A 26,489-nucleotide genomic window follows, 5' to 3' on the forward strand; every position below is an offset into this window, starting at 1 on the left:
GAAGTGCGGCCATGGGAAGGGACTTGTGACGTGACAAGCCGTAAAAATGGTCCAGAAAAAGTCCAGACGTAATAAATGCAAAACCTTGATCAAGGATTAAAACCTGGGGGACAAATGGGGAATGAAATACAGGATCACTGAGTGTGTGTCTTCAGACTCCTGTACCTCCTCCCTGATGGCGGAGGGGAAGAGGCTGTTCCTGAATCTCTGAGTGTGTGCCTTCAGGCTTCTGTACCCCCTCCCTGATGGCGGAGGGGAAGAGGCTGTTCCTGAATCGCTGAGAGTGTGCCTTCAGGCTCCTGTACCTCCTCCCTGATGGCGGAGGGGAAGAGGCTGTTCCTGAATCGCTGAGTGTGTGTCTTCAGGCTCCTGTACCTCCTACCTGATGGCGGAGGGGAAGAAGCTGTTCCTGAATCGCTGAGTGTGTGTCTTCAGGCTCCTGTACCTCCTACCTGATGGCGGAGGGGAAGAGGCTGTTCCTGAATCGCTGAGTGTGTGCCTTCAGGCTTCTGTACCTCCTACCTGATGGCGGAGGGGAAGAAGCTGTTCCTGAATCGCTGAGTGTGTGTCTTCAGGCTCCTGTACCTCCTACCTGATGGCGGAGGGGAAGAGGCTGTTCCTGAATCGCTGAGTGTGTGCCTTCAGGCTCCTGTACCTCCTCCCTGATGGCGGAGGGGAAGAAGCTGTTCCTGAATCGCTGAGTGTGTGTCTTCAGGCTTCTGTACCTCCTACCTGCTGGTAACAGTGAGAAAAGGGTATGCCCTGGGTGCTGGAGGTCCTTAATAATGGATGCTGCCTTTCTGAGACACCGCTCCCTGACCATTGCTTAACTAATCTGTTGGAGTTCTTCGAGGATGTAACCAGGAAGTTAGACGGGGGAGATCCAGAGGATGTAGTGTACCTCGATTTTCAGAAGGCATTTGATAAGGTCCCACGTAGAAGATTGGTGGGTAAAATCAAAGCTCAGGGCATCGGGGGGAAGGCATTGACATGGATATAAAACTGGTTGGCAGACAGAAAGCAAAGGGTAGCAGTGAATGGGTGTTTCTCGGAATGGCAGGTGGTGACCAGTGGGGTGCCACAGGCCTCGGTATTGGGACCACAGCTGTTAACGGTTTACGTCAACGATTTAGATGAAGGCATTGAGAATAACATCAGCAAATTTGCTGATGATACTAAGCTGGGTGGCAGTGTGACATGTGATGAGGATGTTAGGAGAATTCAGGGTGACTTGGATAGGCTGGGTGAGTGGGCAGATACTTGGCAGATGGCGTTTAATGTGAATAAGTGTGAGGTTATCCGCTTTGGGAGTAAGAACAGGAAGGCAGATTATTATCTGAATGGTGTAGAGTTGGGTAAGGGAGTAGTACAAAGAGATCTCGGAGTCCTTGTTCATCAGTCACTGAAGGTGAATGAGCAAGTGCAGCAGGCAGTGAAGAAGGCTAATGGAATGTTGGCCTTTATTACAAAGGGAATTGAGTACAAGAGCAAGGAAATCCTCTTGCATTTGTACAGGGCCCTGGTGAGACCACACCTGGAGTATTGTGTACAGTTTTTGTCTCCAGGGTTAAGGAAGGACATCCTGGCTGTAGAGGAAGTGCAGCGTAGATTCACGAGGTTAATTCCTGGGATGTCTGGACTGCCTTACGCAGAGAGGTTAGAGAGACTGGGCTTGTCCACACTGGAATTAAGGAGATTGAGAGAGGATCTGATTGAAACATATAAGATTATTAAGGACTTGGACAAGATAGAGGCAGGAAATATGTTCCAGATGCTGGGAGAGTCCAGTACCAGAGGGCATGGTTTGAGAATAAGGGGTAGGTCATTTAGGACAATTTCTTCTCCCAGAGAGTTGTGGGGGTCTGGAATGCACTGCCTCGGAAGGTAGTGGAGGCCAATTCTCTGGATGCTTTCAAGAAGGAGCTAGATAGGTATCTTATGAATAGGGGAATCAAGGGATATGGGGACAAGGCAGGAACCGGGTATTGATAGGAATTGACCAGCCTTGATCTCAAAATGGCGGTGCAGGCTCAAAGGGCCGAATGGTCTACTTCTGCACCTATTGTCTATTGTCATATCCTGGGTACTTTGTAGGCTAGTGCCCAAGATGGAGCTGACTAGATCTACAACCTTCTGCAGCTTCTTTCGGTCCTGTGCAGTAGCCCCTCCATACCAGACATTGATGCAACTATAGAAGTTTTGGAGTGTAGTTGTTGACGTGCCAAATCTCTTTAAGCTCCTGACAGCAGCTAAAATACTGCTGCGAGAAGTAATTCCCCAGTATACTGAGTTCAGATAATGGTCCCCATTATGTAGCAAAAGTAAATGAGGAAACTTGCAAAGCCTTATCCATCCAACAACAAGTCCACCGCCAGGCTGCAGGTACAGTGAAGAGGGTAAATGGCAAAACTTACAGAGCAAACTGAGCGTAATTGGTTAAAGGTATTGCCCTTAGCATTATTCCGTTTGAGGGTCACCTCCCGAAAAAACACGGGATTATCGGCAGCTGAAATAATCTTTGGAAAGCCCCTAAGGACTCCATGGGATTCCACGCAGCCTCTCTCTCTTGATATAAACGGGCTGCCTAACTAAGATTCTCCAAGCCTTACATTCACAGGTGCATCAGGCATACAAGGACGAAGACGATACAACAAGGTGACTACCCCAACATCGAACCCGAGGACTACGTACCATATAACCTTGACAGCACGGAAACAGGCAATCTCTACCCTTCTAGTCCGTGCCGAATGCTTTTTCTTACCTAGTCCCACTGACCTGCACTCAGCCCATAACCGGTACTAATTAAGAACTGGTACCATTCCAAGTACAGCTCACCACACGCACGGCTGTCAAGTTGGAAGGACAACCGCAGTGGATACATCGTACAGACTGTAAAAAAATTACAGACTAAGGACCCTATTACGGACTTCACCATGTACTGGGCTGTTGTCTTTTGCGGGCTTCCAGTCAACTGAAGTCATACATAAGGGCAGCAGCAATGGTCACCAAAGACGTAGCAGCTCCCCACAGGTTAGAACCATCTTTTCCCCAAGGCCCACTCAGGGAATAGTTCCCCAAGTGCCGTGGCCCAAACATCCCCGACTGTCTGATTTTGCCCATAATACTTTCCTGGCCCTTTGCCACAAATATGCCAAACACTAAGAAGTAGGGGAATGCTGGATATGTGCACAAGTACCCTCGCATGGGTACAGTGGTACTATGGTACGGTCGTCAGTGATCCCCCTCAATTCTAGCAAGGAACTCTCTGCTTGGGGGCTTCTCTAATAACACCCGGGGTAATGAAGTCCAGAATTGCAGGGGGATCCCCAGCGATTGTTTTGAAGAGTGGTACCTCAGGTCCCTGTTGAATATGATCTCCTCCCCTGAAGCCTCTTGGCCACACTTACGTGTGTCCCGCACCCGGGTGGCAAATACATCTTGTCACTGCAGACACCAGGGAAACTTTTCCAGGGGAACTGCACTTGCATCATCTATAATTATAATGTTAATGGTGGGCTTCTCCCTCAGTGCTGTACTCGGTCGCTTTCTCTGTGAAGGAGTTCTGCTGTAATTACTGCTTTGTTGATCATCTAATGATCTAAAGGAAGTTATGATAAAGTATGTAAAAGGTTTCACACTTCGTTAAACAATAGCATCCTGTTTTTCTGAAAGAAATCGCTGATGATCAACAGAAGTGCTAATTTTGTTATTCAATGCTGAACAATATTTCTTTTTGATGGTAGGGTTTCAGGATGCTGATCTCCTTGTGCAGTCATGCATAGAGATAGGGCAGCTCCAGTCTGTTTTGTGTATCAGGTCATTATGCCTATTTTGTAATTTGTCTCTCAGTACTGTCAGGCAATACTGTGACTCCAGCTTGGGGGGGTGGGGTGCGTGTATATCTGAACGACTATATCCATTCTGTAAGGGGAATTGTGAGCTAGTTACTGGACCGGGCAGGAACAGTCACAGACTGACTGACTAAGTCCCGGGTGCTTTGAATAAAGAGTTTCTACTTATACGGTCTCTGAGTGACTTTATCCGGATTCAACTTCCACACACTCACCACCTACGTTAACTGTACATCCCAACCCAGTCACCCCACCGACACAATGCTGCCTTGGGGAAACACCCACACTCCAAACCGGTTTCACCTCAGCAAGAATATTCTCCAACCCCACACTGAGAGCTGAGGTTTGGATCGATTTACAGTTCAGTGAGAATATTAAACCAGCTCCAGGTCAAAGTTGGAGAACTAAAGTTACCGAAACACTGAGTCAAGTTTAAATCAATCAGTGAGAAATGTTCAACACACAATCTGACCCTGAACATTTTGTGGTCTGACGCCTTTCTCTGTGGGACTGATGGTGTCCAATGGTCAGTAATTTCCTGTTGTGTCCGTGACCCCACAGGGAACTGGGTAAAGGAAGCTCAACTATCCTTTCACACACACATCCCCTGCAGTGTGAGCTGATTCCACCTCAGACCCACTCCCCAGATACACACTGTGACCTGAGGTGGACAGGCTACATTGAAAACACTCCGACCCTTGCAGGGCAGATGGTGCCCGAGGTGAGGGCTTGTTATTTGGGTTGTGCAGCAGCGTAGACAATTGATGTAAATCTCCACAGGTAACCATCAACGGTTTGAACAGTGACGCAGGGGTTCATCAGGATAGAACTGGGACATAATTGGAACTTTACCCACACAAACATCAACAGACTACCAGTCTGATACTTACCCCAGTTTCTGTATTTTACACTCCGGGTTCCTCAGAGCCTCAGACAACAGTTTCATTCCCCCATCTCCCAATTCACTGTAACTCAGGTCCAGCTCCACCTCTCTCAGTGAGTGGTTTGTACTGAGATCGGAGATGAAGTGCTCAAACTCAGATGTGAAATGATCAGCTGTCAACCTGATGGACGGAGAGGAAACAGAAGAGAGAAACAAACAGATTCAGTGTCAGTCTCCACAGGTCACCATCAACGGTTTGAACAGTGACGCAGGGGTTCATCAGAACAGAACTGGGGCATTATTGGAACTTTACCCACACAAACATCAACAGACTCACAGTCTGGTACTTACCCCAGTTTCTGTATTTTACACTCCGGGTTCCTCAGAGCCTCAGACAACAGTTTCATTCCCCAATCTCCACGTTTATTGTACTCCTCACTAAACACAGAGCAAGAAACACTGTTACCAAAGTGGCCCTGAAGTAATTTCTCTCTCTGTAACGTTTTCTCTCTCACACTCCCATCTGGGTGTTTATATCTACTCTCAGGGGATCAATCCCACCAGCCCGATACCCCCTCTCCCCACTTCCCTGTACCCGTCACTTATTCTCTCTCACACTCCCATCTGGGTGTTTATATCTACTCTCAGGGGATCAATCCCACCAGCCCGATACCCCCTCTCCCCACTTCCCTGCACCCCCGTCACATTCTCTCTCACACTTCCATCTGGGTGTTTATATCTACTCTCAGGGGATCAATCCCACCAGCCTAATACCCCCTCTCCCCATTTCCCTGTACCCGTCACTTATTCTGTCGCACACTCCCATCTGGGTGTTTATATCTACTCTCAGGGGATCAATCCCACCAGCCTAATACCCCCTCTCCCCTCTTCCCTGTACCCGTCACTTATTCTGTCGCACATTCCCATTCTTTTTACCACTAACCTACACCAGTGGGAACTGACAGCCACCAGTTACCCCCTCGACCTGCAGGTGTCTGGAGTGAGGGAGAAAACTGGATCACCTGGGAAAACCCACAGTCACAGGGGGAGCGTGCAAACTCCACACAGACAACAGAGGCTGGGGTTGAATTCTGGTCATGGGAGCTGAGAGGCAGCTGCACTAACTTTTTTTAAAATCAAGATATACTTTATTTAAAAATAAAATTGTGTAAAATAAACCTTCAATGACTCATTCTTTTACAAATGTTTCCATTACAGACTTTACATTCCCACACTTTTGCCACCCACGTGGCACTCTGTTATTCCATATTTACATACACTTGTTCAGGGGTAAACACCCTGCCCCCCTACCCCTCAACTCCCACGGGAGAAGAACCGTAGACTCTGGTCTTTCCCCACTGGGCCCTTGCAGTGGCTCCGCCAAGTTTGAGAGCGTCCCTCAGCACGTACTCCTGCAGCCGAGAATGTGCCAGCCGGCTCCATTCAGCCACGGACATTCCCATGCGCTGGAAGACCATCAAGTTTCGGGCTAACCAAAGAGCGTCCTTCACCGAGCTGATGGTCTGCCAGCAGCACCGGATGTTGGTCTCCGTGTGCGTCCCCGGGAATAGCCTGTAAATCAGGGACACCTCGGTTACGCAGCTGCTGGGGATGAACCTCGACACTGCCCCTTCCATCCTCCTCCACACCTTCTCCACGAACCCACAGTGTGCTAAGAGGTGGGTCACCAACTCCTCCTCACTGCAGTCCTCCCGTGGGCAGAGGGGTGTGGGGACGACGTTCCGGGCGTACAGGAGGGATCGGACTGGGAGGGCCCCTCTCACCGCCAGCCAGGCGAGGTCTTGATGCCTGTTGGTGAGGTCTGGCGATGAGGCATTTTGCAAGATGAACTGGACAGTCTGATCAGGGAACCACCCCACTGTGTCCATCACGTCTTTCTCCTGCAGTGCCCGCAGGACCTTACGTGCTGACCACTGCCTGATGGCCCTGTGGTCAAAGGCGTGGACCTGAAAGAACTTCTCTACGAAGGACAGGTATGGCGGCAATGACCAGCTGACGGGTGTTGCATGGGAAGGGCCCAGACCCATCCTTCGTAGCCAGGGCGACAGGTAGAACCTGGGCACGTAGTGGTACTTGGTGCCCACGTACCTGGGATCCACACACAACCTGATTCAGCCACACACGAAGCTGGCCATCAGGGTGAGGGTGACATTGGGGACATTTTTGACCCCGTTGTCCAGGGACTTGTGCATGGTGGGCCGTCTGACCCGCTCCATCTTGGATCTCCGGACGAATCTGAAGATGGCTCGGGTGATTTCCGAGCTGAAGGAGCGGGGGACTAGCCGCACCTGCAACAAGTACAGCAGCCCTGAGAGCACCTCACACCTGATGACCAGGTTCTTGCCCACTATCGATAGGGAGCGCCTTCCCCACAGTCCCAGTTTCTTTTTGGCCTTGCCAGTTCCTGTTGCACACCTCGGCCCCTCCAAACCAGATCCCCAACACCTTCACGTGATCAGACCTGATGGTGAAGGGGACGCTGGATTGGCCGGGCCAGTTGCCGAAGAGCATGGCTTCGCTCTCTGTGCGGTTGACCCTGGCCCCCGATGCCAGCTCGAACCATTCACAGATGCTGATCAGTCTGCGAACTGACCGCGGAACAGAGCAGAAGACGGTGACGTCGTCCATGGACGGGGAGGTTTTGACTTGGGTCCCTCCACTGCCTGGCAGCGTCACCCCTCATCCCTCCTGATGGTTTCGGCAAAGGGTTGTTCATGTGCTGCAGACAAGACAGGGGAGAGAGGGCAGCCCTGCCCGACTCCAGACCTGATGGGGAAGCTGTCTGTTTCCCACCCATTGACCTGGACTGCACCACAGATGTCTGTGTAGAGCAGTTGGATCCAATTCCGGATTCCCTCTCCAAATCCCACTTTGGAGAGTCCATCCGCCATGTACGTGTGCAATATGCTGTCGAAAGCTTTCTCCTGGTCCAAGCTGACCAGGCAGGCGTCTACCCCCGTCCTGCACGTAGGCGATGGTGTCTCTGAGCTGCATGAGGCTGTCTGAGATCTTCCTGCCCGGTACAGCACAGGCTTGGTCCGGGTGGATCACCTGCTCCAGTGCAGACTTGACCCTGTTGGCGATAGTCTTGGACAGGATCTTGTAGTCCACATTCAGGAGTGAGATGGGCCTCCAATTTCTAATGTCTTCCCTCTCCCCCTTCTGCTTGTAGATGAGGGTGATGATGCCTTTCCTCATGGGTTCTGACATGCTGCCGGCCAGGAGCGTAGCGTTGTACACTTCCAGCAGGTCGGGGCCCATCCGGTTCCACAGAGCCGAATACAACTCGACCGGTAAGCCGTCGCTTCCGGGAGTCCTACCCGACTCAAAGGAACGGACGGGGCCAGTCAGCTCGTCCAGGGTCAGCGGCTGCTCCAGACTCTCCCGTCGCCTCCGGGAGTCCTACCCGCCTCAAAGGAACGGACGGGGCCAGTCAGCTCGTCCAGGGTCAGTGACTGCTCCAGGCTCTCCCATTGCTTCCGGGAGTCTTACCCGACTCAAAGGAACGGACGGGGCCAGTCAGCTCGTCCAGGGTCAGTGACTGCTCCAGGCTCTCCCATTGCTTCCGGGAGTCTTACCCGCCTCAAAGGAACGGACGGGGCCAGTCAGCTCGTCCAGGGACAGTGACTGCTCCAGACTCTCCCGTCGCTTCCGGGAGTCCTACCCGACTCAAAGGAACGGACGGAGCCAGTCAGCTCGTCCAGGGTCAGCGGCTGCTCCCGACTCTCCCGTCGCCTCCGGGAGTCCTACCCGACTCAAAGGAACGGACGGAGCCAGTCAGCTCGTCCAGGGTCAGTGACTGCTCCAGACTCTCCCGTCGCCTCCGGGAGTCCTACCCGACTCAAAGGAACGGACGGAGCCAGTCAGCCCGTCCAGGGTCAGTGACTGCTCCAGACTCTCCCGTCGCCTCCGGGAGTCTTACCCGACTCAAAGGAACGGACGGAGCCCGTCAGCTCGTCCAGGGTCAGCGGCTGCTCCAGACTCTCCCGTCGCTTCCGGGAGTCCTACCCGACTCAAAGGAACGGACGGAGCCCGTCAGCTCGTCCAGGGTCAGCGGCTGCTCCAGACTCTCCCGTCGCTTCCGGGAGTCCTACCCGACTCAAAGGAACGGACGGAGCCAGTCAGCTCGTCCAGGGACAGTGACTGCTCCAGACTCTCCCGTCGCTTCCGGGAGTCCTACCCGACTCAAAGGAACGGACGGAGCCCGTCAGCTCGTCCAGGGACAGTGACTGCTCCGGACTCTCCCGTCGCTTCCGGGAGTCCTACCCGACTCAAAGGAACGGACGGAGCCAGTCAGCTCGTCCAGGGTCAGCGACTGCTCCGGACTCTCCCGTCGCCTCCGGGAGTCCTACCCGACTCAAAGGAACGGACGGGGCCAGTCAGCTCGTCCAGGGTCAGCGGCTGCTCCGGACTCTCCCGTCGCCTCCGGGAGTCCTACCCGACTCAAAGGAACGGACGGGGCCAGTCAGCTCGTCCAGGGTCAGTGACTGCTCCAGACTCTCCCGTCGCCTCCGGGAGTCCTACCCGACTCAAAGGAACGGACGGAGCCAGTCAGCCCGTCCAGGGTCAGTGACTGCTCCAGACTCTCCCGTCGCCTCCGGGAGTCTTACCCGACTCAAAGGAACGGACGGAGCCCGTCAGCTCGTCCAGGGTCAGCGGCTGCTCCAGACTCTCCCGTCGCTTCCGGGAGTCCTACCCGACTCAAAGGAACGGACGGAGCCCGTCAGCTCGTCCAGGGTCAGCGGCTGCTCCAGACTCTCCCGTCGCTTCCGGGAGTCCTACCCGACTCAAAGGAACGGACAGAGCCAGTCAGCTCGTCCAGGGACAGTGACTGCTCCAGACTCTCCCGTCGCTTCCGGGAGTCTTACCCGACTCAAAGGAATGGACGGAGCCAGTCAGCTCGTCCAGGGTCAGTGACTGCTCCAGACTCTCCCGTCGCTTCCGGGAGTCCTACTCGACTCAAAGGAACGGACGGAGCCAGTCAGCTCGTCCAGGGTCAGCGGCTGCTCCGGACTCTCCCGTCGCCTCCGGGAGTCCTACCCGACTCAAAGGAACGGACGGAGCCAGTCAGCTCGTCCAGGGTCAGCGGCTGCTCCAGACTCTCCTGTCGCCTCCGGGAGTCCTACCCGACTCAAAGGAACGGACGGAGCCCGTCAGCTCGTCCAGGGTCAGTGGCTGCTCCAGACTCTCCCGTCGCCTCCGGGAGTCCTACCCGACTCAAAGGAACGGACGGAGCCAGTCAGCTCGTCCAGGGTCAGTGACTGCTCCAGACTCTCCCGTCGCTTCCGGGAGTCCTACCCGACTCAAAGGAAAGGACGGAGCCAGTCAGCTCGTCCAGGGTCAGCGGCTGCTCCAGACTCTCCCGTCGCCTCCGGGAGTCCTACCCGACTCAAAGGAACGGACGGAGCCAATCAGCTCGTCCAGGGTCAGTGGCTGCTCCAGACTCTCCCGTCGCTTCCGGGAGTCTTACCCGACTCAAAGGAACGGACGGAGCCCGTCAGCTCGTCCAGGGTCAGCGGCTGCTCCAGACTCTCCCGTCGCCTCCGGGAGTCCTACCCGACTCAAAGGAACGGACGGAGCCAGTCAGCTCGTCCAGGGTCAGCGGCTGCTCCAGACTCTCCCGTCGCCTCCGGGAGTCTTACCCGACTCAAAGGAACGGACGGAGCCAGTCAGCTCGTCCAGGGTCAGTGACTGCTCCAGACTCTCCCGTCGCCTCCGGGAGTCTTACCCGACTCAAAGGAACGGACGGAGCCCGTCAGTGACTGCTCCAGACTCTCCCGTCGCTTCCGGGAGTCCTACCCGACTCAAAGGAACGGACGGAGCCAGTCAGCTCGTCCAGGGTCAGTGACTGCTCCAGACTCTCCCGTCGCCTCCGGGAGTCTTACCCGACTCAAAGGAACGGACGGAGCCAGTCAGCTCGTCCAGGGTCAGTGACTGCTCCCGACTCTCCCGTCGCCTCCGGGAGTCTTACCCGACTCAAAGGAACGGACGGAGCCAGTCAGCTCGTCCAGGGTCAGTGGCTGCTCCCGACTCTCCCGTCGCCTCCGGGAGTCTTACCCGACTCAAAGGAACGGACGGAGCCAGTCAGCTCGTCCAGGGTCAGTGACTGCTCCAGACTCTCCCGTCGCTCCGGGAGTCCTACCCGACTCAAAGGAACGGACGGAGCCAGTCAGCTCGTCCAGGGTCAGCGGCTGCTCCGGACTCTCCCGTCGCTCCGGGAGTCTTACCCGACTCAAAGGAACGGACGGAGCCCGTCAGCTCGTCCAGGGTCAGTGACTGCTCCGGACTCTCCCGTCGCCTCCGGGAGTCCTACCCGACTCAAAGGAACGGACGGAGCCAGTCAGCTCGTCCAGGGACAGTGACTGCTCCAGACTCTCCCGTCGCCTCCGGGAGTCTTACCCGACTCAAAGGAACGGACGGAGCCAGTCAGCTCGTCCAGGGTCAGCGGCTGCTCCAGACTCTCCCGTCCCCTCCGGGAGTCTTACCCGACTCAAAGGAACGGACGGGGCCAGTCAGCTCGTCCAGGGTCAGCGGCTGCTCCAGACTCTCCCGTCGCCTCCGGGAGTCTTACCCGACTCAAAGGAACGGACGGAGCCAGTCAGCTCGTCCAGGGTCAGTGACTGCTCCAGACTCTCCCGTCGCCTCCGGGAGTCCTACCCGACTCAAAGGAACGGACGGAGCCAGTCAGCTCGTCCAGGGTCAGTGACTGCTCCAGACTCTCCCATCGCTTCCGGGAGTCCTACCCGACTCAAAGGAACGGACGGAGCCAGTCAGCTCGTCCAGGGTCAGTGGCTGCTCCAGACTCTCCCGTCGCCTCCGGGAGTCCTACCCGACTCAAAGGAACGGACAGAGCCAGTCAGCTCGTCCAGGGTCAGTGGCTGCTCCAGACTCTCCCGTCGCCTCCGGGAGTCCTACCCGACTCAAAGGAACGGACGGAGCCAGTCAGCTCGTCCAGGGTCAGCGGCTGCTCCAGACTCTCCCGTCGCCTCCGGGAGTCCTACCCGACTCAAAGGAACGGACGGGGCCAGTCAGCTCGTCCAGGGTCAGCGGCTGCTCCAGACTCTCCCGTCGCCTCCGGGAGTCCTACCCGACTCAAAGGAACGGACGGGGCCAGTCAGCTCGTCCAGGGTCAGCGGCTGCTCCGGACTCTCCCGTCGCCTCCGGGAGTCTTACCCGACTCAAAGGGACGGACGGAGCCCGTCAGTGACTGCTCCAGACTCTCCCGTCGCCTCCGGGAGTCCTACCCGACTCAAAGGAACGGACGGAGTCAGTCAGCTCGTCCAGGGTCAGTGACTGCTCCAGACTCTCCCGTCGCCTCCGGGAGTCCTACCCGACTCAAAGGAACGGACGGAGCTAGTCAGCCCGTCCAGGGTCAGTGGCTGCTCCAGACTCTCCCGTCGCCTCCGGGAGTCTTACCCGACTCAAAGGAACGGACGGAGCTAGTCAGCCCGTCCAGGGTCAACGGCTGCTCCAGACTCTCCCGCTTGCCGTCGTCTAAGATCTGCGTGATAGACGACAGGAAGCTGCAGGAGGCTGTGGAGTCTGCGGACTTTTCTCTGTACAGACCGGCATAGAAGAACCTGCAGATCCTCAGTATGTCTGTCTGCGAGGACGCAACTGAGCCGTCCTCTTCCTTTAGGTTGTGGATCACAGAGCTCCCCCGTGCACCTTTTGGAAGAAGAATCGTGAACACGTCTCATCCTGCTCCACGGTTTGGACCCTCGATCGGAAGATGATCTTGGAGGACTCAGCGGCAAAGTGCTGGGCTTGCCGGCCCTTCACCTCCCGCAGTTCCTCCCTGACATCCACCCCGCTCGACAGCAGAAAGAGGAGTTGCTGCAACTCTGTCTGGACTGAGCCGTCCGGTCGTGTCCAGGTGGCTTGCGGCTGAGCTCCACCCGTGGGGGTGCCAAAGGCGTCGTGCAGCTTGGCTGTCTTCACCGTATCCGTCAGGAACCTGGATGTATTGCCGGATCGTCCAGCCGCATCAATGGTGCAGTTGAAGTCTCCGGCCGGAACGACCCGTCGGGCCGTCACCAGCAGCGGTGGGAGCGGTGAGGAGATTAACCCGCAATGGGTTGAATCCTGCGACCTGTTCTGTCCAGTGTCTTCTCTCTCCATCTCCCCCCGAACAAAGCCCCAGTCCCAACATTGGTGTCCCTCACCTGGGAGGAAAACCTCCCCAAAGGTCTACCATCCTAATTGGACAGCAGACATTCCTCATCATCCGTTAAATTCAACAAAAACCCAGACGGGTAGAAAGCAGAACAGATTGCTCACGGACACTTCTATCTTTGCTGGTAAGACACCCAGTTATGGGGTATTGCACACCTCACGCCACTCGCTCCACACGGTAATCGGCCGGAGCGGAGTGCCCCGGTATTTGACGTCTGCTACCAGGAGGCGCCCGGCAACCACCTCTTTGACTTGGGTGATTGAGAAGTTGCCTCCCTGTAGCAGAATCCCCAAGCCGGAAGTGTGACAGTCGTTACCCCCGACCACACCGACAAACCCCGGGTCCACCGACGAGACCAACTCCGGCTGCCGCATCGCCCGGTACTCTTCAAACTGCGCACATTAATAGATGCCAATGAAATGTCCGCCGTGGTTTAAAGTTCTTCATTGCAACAGCACACCGTCCTCACCTCCGCAGTCCTGTGTCATCATGCCCACCGCCTTTGTGAAGTCCTTCACCTTCTGTGGGCTCAGGAACTGCAGGTCATCCTGCCCTGGGTGTGGCAGTTCTGGTTCTCTGCCTGGGGGCTTGGTGTCTCCCAGGCCTGCTGCCCCTTCAGGCTGTGGGGCGCCAGACGTGGCTCCGCTCCCGGGTTCCCGGAGCTGGGGGTCTCTGGTGGTCTCCGCCTCCTGTACTCCCTCCTGGGGGGTGGCCAGCAGACTCTCCCCACTCTCTCTCTCTCCTCTCCGCTGGCTTTGCCTGCCACTTCCTCTGCCGGGGCTGCTGCTGGCCTCCCCCAACTCCTTCCTCCTCCGAAGTGGACAGGTTACCGGAGGCTGCGTGGTCCCCTGCCCTTCTCTTTCCGTTCTCCTTCCGCTCCGCCCTCTGTCGTTTGGCCGGAGCGTTCTGGGCCCTCTTCCGTTTGCCCACAACCCTCCAGCCTTCCTCCCCCTCGGCTCTCCCCTCCTCCATGAACTGCTCCTCTTTACCCTGTGGCGGGGCCTGGAGGGTCTGCGAGGGGGTGGGGGCACTCGGGGTGGCCGCGCCTTCTTCCCTTCTGGCGTCTTCTGTCGTTGCGGGTGCCGCCTCTGCAGGGGTGGTGGGTATCGCCGAACCTGCCGGGGCCCTTTCAGTGCCAGCACCTCCCTGGGTCGCCTGTGCATAGGTGCCAGAACGTTTCGGACAGGCCCCGTACAGATGGTCCAGAAACCCAAGATGTCCTTCACGTACCAAGCGAGGAATGTAAGGACGTCAACCACCGGCACGTACGGGTTGAACATCTGTACGGTGGCAGTCCATTCCTGCTGACTGGCAGCAAAGAGGGGCTGTGCTTGTAACAGGAACAGCGGCGCCTCTCTCCCCTTCTCCTGGAACAGCTGGAGCATCTTCTGCCACCCTGCGGGTCGTCGAAGTCCTGGACGCAGTAGACGTCATCAACTGTGAATCCACAACAGTCCATCAGGACCTTCTGGATGAATGTCTCCCTCCTGAAGCAGTTGCCCTCGCTTTGGCATTGCATCGTCAGCCGGACAGTGTTCTTGATGCCCGGGCATCAAGAACCTACACACCAGTGGGAACTGACAGCCACCAATTACCCCCTCAACCTGCAGGTTTCTGGAATGAGGCAGAAAACTGGATCACCTGGGGAAATCCACAGTCACAGGGGGAGCATGCAAACTCCACACAGACAACAGAGGCCGGGATTGAAGTCTGGTCATGGGAGCTGAGAGGCAGCAGCACTAACTCTCGTGACACTTCACCACACTACAGAGAGGGTGCAGGTTCTGTGAATACTCCCACCCTCCATCCCTTATTCCCGACCACCTCCAACTCCCTGTGACATCTTCCTGATGTGAATCTCTTCGATCGCAGAATAGAAAACAAACTGATAAACCTGTGCTCGGTGTCAGAGAAACTCATCTGGGTCCCGGTCCCTCTTGCACGATTCAGATCCTCAGACACCTCAACGCACAGGTTGGCTGAATTTACATCCAGGGTCTCATAGACTGGAGGGAGAAGCAGAGAATCAGAGAGATCCAGAGGATGGTGGGGAGGAGGGAGGTGGGTGTGAGGAGGCGGACAGAGTTGTCCCAAAACAAAGGGAACTGGAAATCTTCGATAGTTCAGGCAACATCTGAGACAGAGAGAGTCTGAGTGTGTGTGAGAGAGAGACACACACACATGATTCACCTCTCTCTTCCCCTCTCCCCACCTCTGTGTCTCTATCTACCTCTGAGAGGGAGAAGGGCGATGGGGGGAGGGAATAGGGTGAGATGGGGGTGAGGGAGGGTGGAGTGGGAGGCTGAGCAGAGGGGCTGACAGTGTGACATTGAGAGAGAAAGGGGGTGATTGCGAGAGTGAGAGATATGGGGGAGAGTTAGAAAGCAACAGAAACAGATAGAGATGAAAATAGGGAGATATAGAGAGGCAGAGACAGAAAGGGAGATATAGAAAAAGATAAAGACAGAGAGAATCTGAGAGAGTGAGAAATTGACATATTTCGAGATAGACATAAATTGACAGAGATACATAGCGAGAGAAATACAGAGACCGATAGAGATAAACAGGGATGAAGTGAGAGTCAGTGATAAAGAAAGACCAAAAATAGAGTGATATTCAGGGTAGAGACAAAGAAAGTGATAGAGATAGAGAGATGGAGTCTCACTCCAGTTGATCGTCATATGCACAAGTACCACTACCTACAGGATCCCTTTAACAATTACCATTTCAGTCCATGTAACTTCACTTTTATAACAAACCAGAACACAGGAATTGATGCAAACTCTACCTTGCTTCATGGCATCAAACATCCCTCTCAATATTGTGTCCCTGAATTCTCCGATGGTTACGGCACCTTCTGTTACAGACAATGTCGGAGCTTCCTCACTAACCCTGTAAAATCAAACAGTGGGTTATAAAGTCACTGGAACTATTACCTGAGATGTTTTTACCAAACGGTGCAGAGTTTCAGTAAAGGGTCTGTCCTACCTCCTGTCCTGACACAACTCCTCCTGTAATAAATAAAACACAGATCTGAATTGACTGGGACTGAACATCCACGTTCTCACTGCGAGGGACGGCGAATGGATTTTAACGCGAGGTTCAGGGGAACATTACATTTAGGCTGCACAAAGAGATCAATAACTCAGCATGCAGGTTCCAGCAGCTCAATCCCGGGGAAGACCAGAGAGACTCTTGATCTATTAGTTTGGTGACAAGAGCAGGTCTGCTCCAGAACAGACTGTGGGCTTTCACTCAACAACAATCCCTCACCTTCAGAAACGTCGCACTGTCTTCCTCATTCATCTGTTTCTGCAACTTGGAGAGTTTCTCCTCTACAGAGGTTAAATTCTCTTCAATCTCCTGAAGATTTTTCTCCATGGTGTTCAGAATCTTCTCCTCCTCTGCCCTGAGATCACTCAGTAGGCGCTGCTCTCTCTCAGCCAGAACCTGGTGTATTTTAGCAAATTCAGATGTGACGTTGGCCTGCAGACTGTGTGACTGTTCCTGTCAAATGAAAGGTGGTGGTTGATGTTACTGTCATTAGACCATAAGACATAGGAGCAAATTTAGGTCATTTGGCCCATCACGTCTGCTCCACCATTCAATCATGACTGATTTTTTCTTCCCACCTCCTTAGCCCCACTTGTTCCTACGTGATGCGTTCTAAGTACTGGTGAGGTAAATCTTATTAAAGGCATTGGGAGCGGCATGGCTTCTGTGCCTTTACACCAAGTAACTTTACAGTCACGGCTGGCTTCAGGACCTGTTAAGACAGGGCTATGCTCCAGTTTAATGGTGGAAGATGTTACTCTGTTGGCAGATGGTAAAGTTGTTCCTGCAGTGCTGTTGACAACTAAGCCAACCACTGACGACCCACAGATGGATTTTAACATTTATCCCTCCTGCTCAGTAACTCGAAGTATGGCTAAAAAGTCTGCCGACGCAGACGGTTCTGTGCAGCATGATTCTGATACCCATGATAGCCAAAATCGAGATTCAGGTAGTGATGGCCTGTCAGAGACTTTTCTGCCCTCATTATTTCAGCAGAATTCAAGTAGTAAACCTGATGAGAAAGATTTATCCCTGTCTAAGAAGAAGTTTATAGCAGAACAGAACTGAGACCCTGCGAGTGAAGCTTAAACAGCTCTCTCAGATGATGAGATTAAGAAAGTGCCAGCAGGGTATTATCTCAAGGATGGAGTGATAATGAGGAAGTGGAGGCCACCTGCTATACCAGCGAGTGAGGAATGGGCAATTGTTCACCAAGTTGTAGTTCCTCAAGTTTATAGAACTGAAATTTTAACTTTGGCCCACAGTCTGCCCTTAGGTGGCCATTTTGGTGTAAATAAAACTGTAAACAGGATTATGAAAGAATTTTTCTGGCCTAATTTGAGGAAAGATGTTGTGACCTTTTGTCGAACCTGTTGCACTTGTCAAGTTGTGGGTAAACCGAATCAGGTCACCCCGGTGGCCCCACTGTGGTCTGAACCTGCATTCGGTGAACCCTTTTCCAAAGTTATTGTGGATTGTGTTGGTCCATTGCCAAAGACTAAAGCTGGCCATCAGTACTTGCTGACTATCATGTGTACAGCATCCAGAATCCTGGAAGCCATAGCCCTCAGAAATATGAAAGCTAAAATTATGCCAAATGCTCTCATCACATTTTGTTTCATTTTTAGAATTTTCTTATTGGTACATAATCTTCTACAGCTATAAGATGATACAAAACTTCAACAAATTAATATATACACAACCTGAAGAAAATAAAAACTGATCGTAATTCATAAAAATGAAAAAAAAATTATATGTAAGGAAAGGAAAGAAAAAAAAGAACCCCATCTAGCTAAGAAAAAAAACCCACTGACTACAAAAAAAGGGGAAAAACCCCATAAGGAATCAACCCCCAGAGCAATATGTCTTACCATATGTATATATATAAGGAAACCATATAAAGTAATTCAAATTAAAAGATAATATTTGGCAAAAGAGCCCCATCTTCTCTCAAGATCAAATCGGGGATCAAAAGTTCTACTTCTAATTTTTTCCAAACTGGGACATAACATTACTTGATAAAACCATTCAATTAATGTAGGAACAGAAGTATCTTTCCATTTTAATAAAATAGCCCTTCTTGCCAATAATGTAACAAGTGCAATTACATATTGATCTGAAGATGAAATACTCTGAATATGATGCGGAACTATTCCAAATAGAACAGTCAGTCTATTAGGTTGTAAATTAATTTTCAGAGCTTTAAGAATTGTAGAAGATAAAGATTTCCAAAACAGTTTCAATCAAGAACATGACCAGAACATATGTGACAAAGTAGCTACTTCAGTTTTACACCTATCACAGTGGTTATCTATACGAGGGAATATTTTGGATAGTCTCTCCTTTGTTCAATAATAACGGTGAACAATCTTAAACTGAATTAAACAGTGATTGGCACATATAGAAGAACTTACGTTTTTCAAAACTCGCAACCAATCTTTATTAACAAAGGACATATTTAAGTTCTCTCTCCCAATCTTATTTAATCTTTAGTGAGAGGTTCTCTTTTTGTAACAAAAATAAATTATAAATTCTGCTAATAGAACTTCTCACTAAAGGATTCAACTTTAAAATGGCATCCAACAAATCAGATTCTTGCAAATATGGAAACTTAGATAAAATATTGTAAAAAATGTCTAACCTGAAGATATTGCAGAAAATGTGAACGAGCAAGAGAATATTTGTTAATTAGCTCTTCAAGTCATCAATCGACCATCACAAAATCAATCTGTAAAAGACTGGATCCCTTTATTTCTCCATAGGAGAAAAATGGGATCAGTTATTGAAGGTTTAAATAAAAAGTTTTGATATTAAAAACTAGACAACTTAAATTGTTTAAAATTTAAAATATTGTGAAACTGAAACCAAATCCGTAGGGAATGTTTAATAACAGGGTAAAGATTTAAATTTGTAATTTTAGAAAGTTGTAGAGGTAATGGAGCTCCTAATATTGAAGTTAAATAAAATTGTTTAACAGCTTTTAATTCCAAATCAACCCATAGTGGTTTTTGGCTCTTGTCGAGCCAATATAGCCAAAAGTATAATAGTCTAACATTAACAGCCCAATAATACAGTCTTAAATTAGGAAATTCAAGTCCACCATCTTTCTTAGATTTTTGTAAATGATACTTATTAATTCTTGGTCTTTTATTGTTCCAAATAAAGGAAGAAATAAGAGAGTCAGTTTGATCAAAAAAAATTTTAGTTAAAAAGATATGTATATTTTGGAAAATATATAAAAATCTAGGTAAAATCATCATTTTCAAAGCATGGATATGACCTATTAAAGAAAAAGTAAGTGGATTCCATCTAGAAAATAGTTGTTCCATGGAGTCCATTAAAGGAACTACATTAGTTTTATAAAGATCCTTATATTTTTTAGTAATTATAATACCTAAATATTTAAAAGTATTAACAATTCTAAAAGGAATATCGTTATATATAAAAACAGGGGCATTTAATAGGAACAATTCACTTTTATTCAAGTTAAGTTTATATCCTGAAATTTTACCAAAATCTTTTAGTGTTTCCAAAAGATTAGGAATTGATTCCTCAGGATTCGAAATAAACACCAAAAGATCATCTGCGTAAAGAGAAATCTTATGTATGGTTCCATTCATAGAGATACCATGGATATTTTTAGCTTCATGTAGTGTTACTGCCAAAGGCTCCAATACAAGATTAAATAATAAAGGACAATGGACATCGCTGTCTAGTACCACGAGAAAGTGAAAAAAAAGAGGACCTGAAATTAATAGTAATAACCGTGGTGATAGGATTCTTATAAATCATTTGAATCCATCTATTAAAATTATTACCAAAACCAAACTTTTCTAATACTTTAAACAAATATGGCCACTCAACTCTATCAAATGCCTTTTCTGCATCGAGAGAGATAACACATTGAGGTTGCTTGATATTGGTGAATATATAATTTTCATCAATCTCCGAACATTGGAGAAAGAGTAACGGCCTTTAATAAAGCCCGTTTGATCCATAGAGGTGATTTTAAAGTAGTTTCCAAGCACTTAGCCATTATCTTAGAAAAAAATTTTGCAGCCACATTTAATAGTTAACTAGGTCTATATGATAAACATTCAGTAGGATCTTTATCTTTCTTAAGGATTAAGGAAATAGATGCTTCATAAAAGGAAGAAAGTAAACTACCCTTCTCAAAGGATTCATGATATATTTCCAAAAGATATGGAGAAAGTAATCTTTCAAATTTTTTGTAAAATCCTACTGAATAACCATCAAGTCCAGGAGCTTTGTTTCTTCAGTTTAGCTATATACGAAATAATCTGACCACGTAAATAGGCTTTTAATGTATCCCAGATTACTAACTTTGAGACGTTTCCTGGATTATTAAAGAGAAAAAACTCTTTTATCTGAGTTTCAATAAACTCAACAAATTCTGAACTTTGTAATAAGTGTTCTGGAAAACGCCAAAATGGTCTGGTAGAAGCAACATCTTTCAGTTCAAGTATTAGATTTAAAGAGGCACGATCAGAGATAACAATTGCATCATACTCACATTTCTGAACATTAAATAGAAGTCGATGGTCAACTATAAAATAGTCGATTCTCAAATATATGTTATGAACATGTGAGAAAAAAGTGTATTCTCTATCACTAGGATGCATCTGCCTCCATACTTCAATTAGACCATAATCAATTAAAAAGGAATTAATAAGTGATGCAGAATGATTAGGGAGTTGATGTTTGGGTGATGACTTATCCATTAAAGGATCTGAACAAGTATTAAAATCACCACCCATTAATAACATATATTCATTTAAATCAGGTAATAGAGCAAAGACAGCTTTAGAAAAAGAGGGATCATCCACATTTGGTCCATAAATATTAACCAAAACCATTTTCCTATTATAAATTAATCCTTTAACAATCAAAAATCTACCATTAATATCCGCTATAATGTCCTCCTGATTAAAAGGGATATTGTAATCAACAAAAATTGAAAAACCTCTAATTTTACTGAGAGTTTGTATGAAACTAAGGACCCTTTCAAGATTTAAAAAACGATTTTTATCACATAACCTGATATGCGTCTCTTGAGCAAAGATTATATCAGGTTGGAATCGGTTAATAATTTTAAATGTTTTCTTACACTTAATGGGATGATTCCAACCGCAGACATTCCAACTTAAAACATTGAACTGTTCAGATATCATCATGAGACTTTGTATCTAAAAAGAGTTGTGAGATGAATGTCAGGATAAGATAGTCGAAAATGGCAGAGATGAACAACTATAATAATAATTAGCATATGCTCCGGGGTTCCATAATGGGGATAAAAAAAAAGAAGAAAAACCCACCCAAACTACAAAGCCCAGAAATAAGTCAATATCAGTCCACGCAAGCCCCAAGAAAAGCAGTGAAGCGATAATAAACTCCACCTACCTAAATAATAAAAATGAAAAAGGTAATCTCTGTCTCCGTCTACCAAACATTAAATTCATTACAGTTGACATGTATCTCAATATAATTAAATTGGAAGGAACAGTTTTTTTGTAAAACAAAACGACCTTCAATTTTGAAAGTAACCTTCATAATATTAGGTAAGGGAAGAAAAACACATCCAAAACAATTCTTGAAATATTTGCACAAAAGAAAAACAATCGCCATCTTTAAATTATCCAATCTATCTTTAAAACATAAAGCAATCCAAATAATTATGTAAAAGATCTTTACAAAAGCATACGGAACAAAAAAAAGTTAATTCATTTAAATGCTGCTGAGAAAAAATTCTAGATGGTTCAAAATTATCTACAGTCTTTCAACAGTTCTCCCGCTATGACTTCTGAGGTTAAAACCATCCAAACCAGTCTTTTTCAGAGATAAAAATATATTGTAAGGTAAAGACTTTCTATAACCATCAAATCTTCCAATTTCATCACTCTTTACACCACGAGACACTCAAACCATTGGAAATCATTCAAACTTCAGGCTTCAGACTCGTCAGACAAAGAGTTAATAAAACTCAATGCTTCGGCTGGGTCATCAAAAATACGAGCCCCAGAAATTTTGACAAGAAACCTTAATTTAGCTGGTTATCGTAATGATGGGAAGAGCTTTTTCTGATACGCTAATCTCATAGCCGAAGCGAATCCAGCACGCTTCTTAACAATTTCGTGTGGAAAATCTTCAAAAAAGCGTATCTCCGAACCTTGAAATTGAAACGACCTTTGTTTTCTTGCGAGCTTAATAATGCAGTATTTGTCTCTAAAACGGAGAAAACACACAACAATATGCCTGTTTTCACCTTGATGCAAATGTTTTAAAGCACTGGTTCTGTGAGCCATTTCATTCTCCAGGGGTTACGAACAAACCTCTGGAAATAAAGACTGAAACATTTTAGCAAAATAATCCAGTGTGTCGGCAGATTCTGATTTCTCTTTTAATCCAACAATTCGAATATTATTCCGACGCGACCGAGCTTCCAGATCCACGATTCATTGTTGAGCCCTTTCCAAATGAGAAGAAAGGTCAGCTGCATTTCAACTAACTTCTTTAAGATCGAGGCTCAGAGAGTCAATCTTTTCTTCAAATTTCTCTTTTAGTTGAGTTATTTCAGTGCCAAGGAAGTAATTTTACATCTGGATTATTCCAGCAGGTAGTTTATGAACTGGGAGCTAAGCAAATTACTTCGTCTGCGTACCATCCGGAATCACAAAGGGCTTCAAAAAGATATCATTCTGCCCTCAAAACAATGATTAAGATATATTGTGTTGAAAATGGAAAAGACAGGGATGAAGGAATATATTTGCTTTTGTTCGCAGTAAGAGAGTCGGTGCAGAGATCACTGGGCTTTAGTCCATTTGAACTTGTATTTGGTCGCTGAGTGAGGGGACCTTTGACCTTGTTAAAGAAACAGTGGATTGATGGGGATGTACATGTTAATTTGTTAGACTCTGTTTTAAAGTTCACAAATAAACTACACCAAGCCTATAGTCTAGCGACACAAAACTTAAAGATTTCTCAAAACAAAGTGAAGCACTGGTTTGATAAACAAGTCCGTCTGAGAAAATTTCAAATAGGAGATAAGGTTTTAATACTGTTACCTACAAGTTGAAACCCTCTTCAGGCGGGATTTTTAGGTCCTTATGAGTTTGAGTCTCAGGTTAATGATATGAATTTCATAATCAAAACACCTGATCATAAATGAAAAACAGAGTTTTGTCATATCAATATGATAAAACATTATGAGAAAATGACCTTTGGTGAGACACATCCAGCGGCTGTCCATTGACAGCCACAGCTAGACTGAATACCCTGGGAATGAAATAAATGACTCGTCCCAGACTGTTCATAAGCCAACCATGGTCCCAGCGAGGCTAATGAACTCTGCTGTTTTACAAGATATTTATAACAAAGTTGGCACACTTACAACCACATCAAAGACAACAAATGAAAAGATTAATTCTGAAGTTTAAACATTTATTTCCTGATGTTCTGAATTGAACCGCAGTCACATCTCATGACGTAGATGTGGGGAATGTCAAGCCGATTAAGCAACCCCCCTATCGTATGAATGTGGAAAAATGTAAATTGGCTGAGGAAGAAATTGAATATAAGCTGAAAAAATGGTATTATTCAGCCTTCTAATTCAGATTGGAGTTCACCTTGCGTTACTGTGCCTAAACCTGATGGTAGTGTTCGGTTTTGCACTGATTATAGAAAGGTGAATGCTGTTTACAAAAACAGATGCCTATCCTGTCCCTAGGGTGGATGATTGTATAGACAAAGTTGGAAAAGCTAAATTTCTTACAAAGATTGATCTGTTGAAAGGGTATTGGTGTGTTCCATTGACGGACAGAGGAAGGGAAATTTCTGCGTTTGTGACACCTTCTGGGCTGTATGAATACAACGTTTTGCCATTTGGGATGAAAACTGCTCTAGGAACATTTCAAAGAATGATTAATTCTGTAATTCAAGAGTTAAAAAATACAGATGCTTATATTGATGATTTAGTCACGGGAAATGACCCTTGGGAAGCTCGTACCTCTGCAGTGGAAGAGTTGTTTGAAAGGCTTTCAAAGGCCAGCCTTACAGTTAACTTAGCTAAGAGTGAATTTGGCCATGCCACTGTGACCTATTTGATTATGTGGTGGGTCAAGGTGAGTTGGCTCCTGTTCAAGCAAAAGTTCAGGCAATTTCTGAAGTTCCCATTCCAACTGGTAAAAAGGCTCTTAGAAGGTTTCTGGGAATGGTTGGATATTACCGTAAGTTTTGTAAGAACTTTGCTAACATTGCTCTTCCTCTGACTAACCTCCTGAGGAAGGGTGAGAAGTTTGTTTGGAAAGAACCTTGTCAGGAGGCATTTGATCAATTGAAAGTTGCTCATCGACCTGTACTCAGGGCACCTGACTTTGCAAAGCCCTTCTCTATAGCCAGTGGATGCCAGTGATGAAGCTGCAGGAGCAGTATTATTACAAAGGGTAACGATGATGTTGAACATCTTGCAGCTTACTTTTCAAGGAAATTCAATGAACATCAAAGAAATTATTCTACCATAGAGAAAGAGTTGTTGTCACTTATTCTAGCTCTGCAGCATTTTGATGTTTATGTTTGTCCAGCTCAGAAACCACTTGTGGTTTACACAGATCACAATCTATTAGTGTTTTTGAGGAAGATAAAAGACAAAAATAGAAGACGGTCAAACTGGAGCCTGATTTTGAAAGAATATGATATGATAATTCACATTAAAGGCAAGGACAATATAATTGCAGATTGTCTTTCCAGATGTTAAGCTTGCAATGTATTTTTAATAGTGAAGTAGAATCAGTACTTGGCCATGTCTAATATGGTAAACATACATGTATTGTTTTACATACTGTAGTTTACAGTTAAAAATTTTGCTCTTTTAGATCAACATTTTTTTTTTGGGGGGGGGGGGAGTGTTGCAAACCCATAGGTTTCGTTTACTGTGAACTGTCACTTTAAAAGAGTGCTTCAGTGTGGCAGCCTCAGAAAAGAGGGGCGCCATTTTAGAATGGAAATGAGGACTTTCGTTGTGCAGAGGGTGGTGAATCTGTGGAACACTTTGCCACAGGCGGCTTTGCAGGCCAAGTCTTTAGGTATATTTAAGGCAGAGATCAACAAATTCTTAATTGGTCAGCGCACGAAGGGGTACAGGGACAAGGCAGGGCATTGGAGCTGAGAGGAAAATTGGATCAGCTGTGATGGAATGGCGGAGCAGACTAAATGGGATGAAATGCCTAATTCTGCTCCTGTACCAAACAGAAGAAAATCTGCCGAAGGTCTCGTCCCAAAACGTCAACTGTACTCTTTTCCACAGACGCTGCCTGGTCCACTAAGTTCTTCCAGCATTTTGTGTGTGTCACTCTAATTCTGCTCCAAACAAACCAAACCACACAGACCCAGAGAAATGGAAGCACATCTCACCCTCACTCCAGAAATGTTATGTTTCTGTCGCCGTTCCAACTCCTGGATGGCAGATTTCTTCTCTGTCAGAGATTCGAACGATGATTTAACTTGACACTGAGATTGGGTTCAAGAAGAAAACGTCGGTAAAATAAGAATACCATAAATATTCAGGTGATAAAATCTGTTCGTATTTACCTTGTAAATCTCCGCAGCTTCTTCAATCGGCATGAAGCTGTGAGATCTGTGTTCCCTCGCGTCTCTACAAATCACACAGACCAGTTGCTTGTCTGTGTCACAAAACAGCTTCAGTTCCTCCCGATGTTTCTCACACTGCGGTCTCATCTCCGTCTCTTTCCAATTCAGGTTTAATTGTTGAGCCTTTTCAGCCAGACTTGCCAGGGCCCAATTTACCCTGAGGGATCTGTCTGCAAACTCCTCTCTACATTTCGGACAGCAGTTTCTCCCCTCCTTTGCCCAACACTGTGTGATACAGGAGAGGCAGAAGTTGTGTCCACAGTTGAGCGTTACCGGATTGGTGAAGAAATCAAGGCAGACGGGACAAAGTACCTCCTCCGTTAAACTCTCTACCTGCTGTCTGAAAGCCATTTTACACAAACAACACTTCCTGGTTCAAATTACTTTCACTTTCGATGACCTGCTGAACTCCTGCAGTACAGAGTTTGTCCACTGAACACACAGCAACTCCACCGAGGAAGGGATATTAATCACAGCTGCAGTACTGCAAGGGGGCAGGGTCCCCAGCATCCATTATCCCCAAGAGTAGGGATTAAATAAATCTGAATGAACCAAGAATGCAGAGCCTGGGTCAGTCTGATACTGGGAAATAAAACATGTTTCAGAGCAGCTGTGGGAAGGGTGGTTAAATATTAATTGAGGATGAGTGCTTTTCAAAAAAACCCTGCAATAAAACAGGGGTTGTGGAGCTGATAAGGTGCCAGGTACAGGAGGGATTGCTGAGATCCAGCTGTGCTGAAACCAGGACTGGGTGTGACAGGATGGGCTTTTCGGTGAAAGCAACCCTGATCTCCAGGGCTCAGTTTCCTGTCTTCACCCCTGTACAGACCGTCTCCAATAG

General features: G+C 48.1%; 1 protein-coding gene across 4 annotated transcripts in view; it reads right to left on the reverse strand.

Moving 5' to 3' along the window:
- The window catches only part of LOC132389250 (ribonuclease inhibitor-like), a 42,302-nt gene extending 16,228 nt beyond the window's left edge, over positions 1 to 26,074 (reverse strand). For 2 of the 4 annotated variants that reach the window (XM_059961743.1, XM_059961742.1), the window contains exons 1-8: positions 25,589 to 26,074; positions 25,412 to 25,507; positions 16,205 to 16,438; positions 15,920 to 15,942; positions 15,720 to 15,823; positions 14,826 to 14,937; positions 5,086 to 5,172; positions 4,742 to 4,915 (exon numbers count right to left, since the gene is read on the reverse strand). In XM_059961743.1, the coding sequence (XP_059817726.1) occupies positions 4,742 to 4,915; positions 5,086 to 5,172; positions 14,826 to 14,937; positions 15,720 to 15,823; positions 15,920 to 15,942; positions 16,205 to 16,438; positions 25,412 to 25,507; positions 25,589 to 25,999 (1,241 nt within the window). In that variant the 5' untranslated portion in view covers positions 26,000 to 26,074. Of the gene's footprint in view, positions 1 to 4,741; positions 4,916 to 5,085; positions 5,173 to 14,825; positions 14,938 to 15,719; positions 15,824 to 15,919; positions 15,943 to 16,204; positions 16,439 to 18,626; positions 18,765 to 21,113; positions 21,193 to 25,411; positions 25,508 to 25,588 lie in introns of those variants that run through there. The other 2 variants (XM_059961744.1, XM_059961745.1) reach the window with 2 other exon arrangements.
- Positions 26,075 to 26,489: the final 415 nt, after the last annotated feature.

The sequence above is a fragment of the Hypanus sabinus genome, unplaced genomic scaffold (assembly GCF_030144855.1).
Source record: "Hypanus sabinus isolate sHypSab1 unplaced genomic scaffold, sHypSab1.hap1 scaffold_517, whole genome shotgun sequence".
Classification (NCBI taxonomy): Eukaryota; Metazoa; Chordata; class Chondrichthyes; order Myliobatiformes; family Dasyatidae; genus Hypanus; species Hypanus sabinus.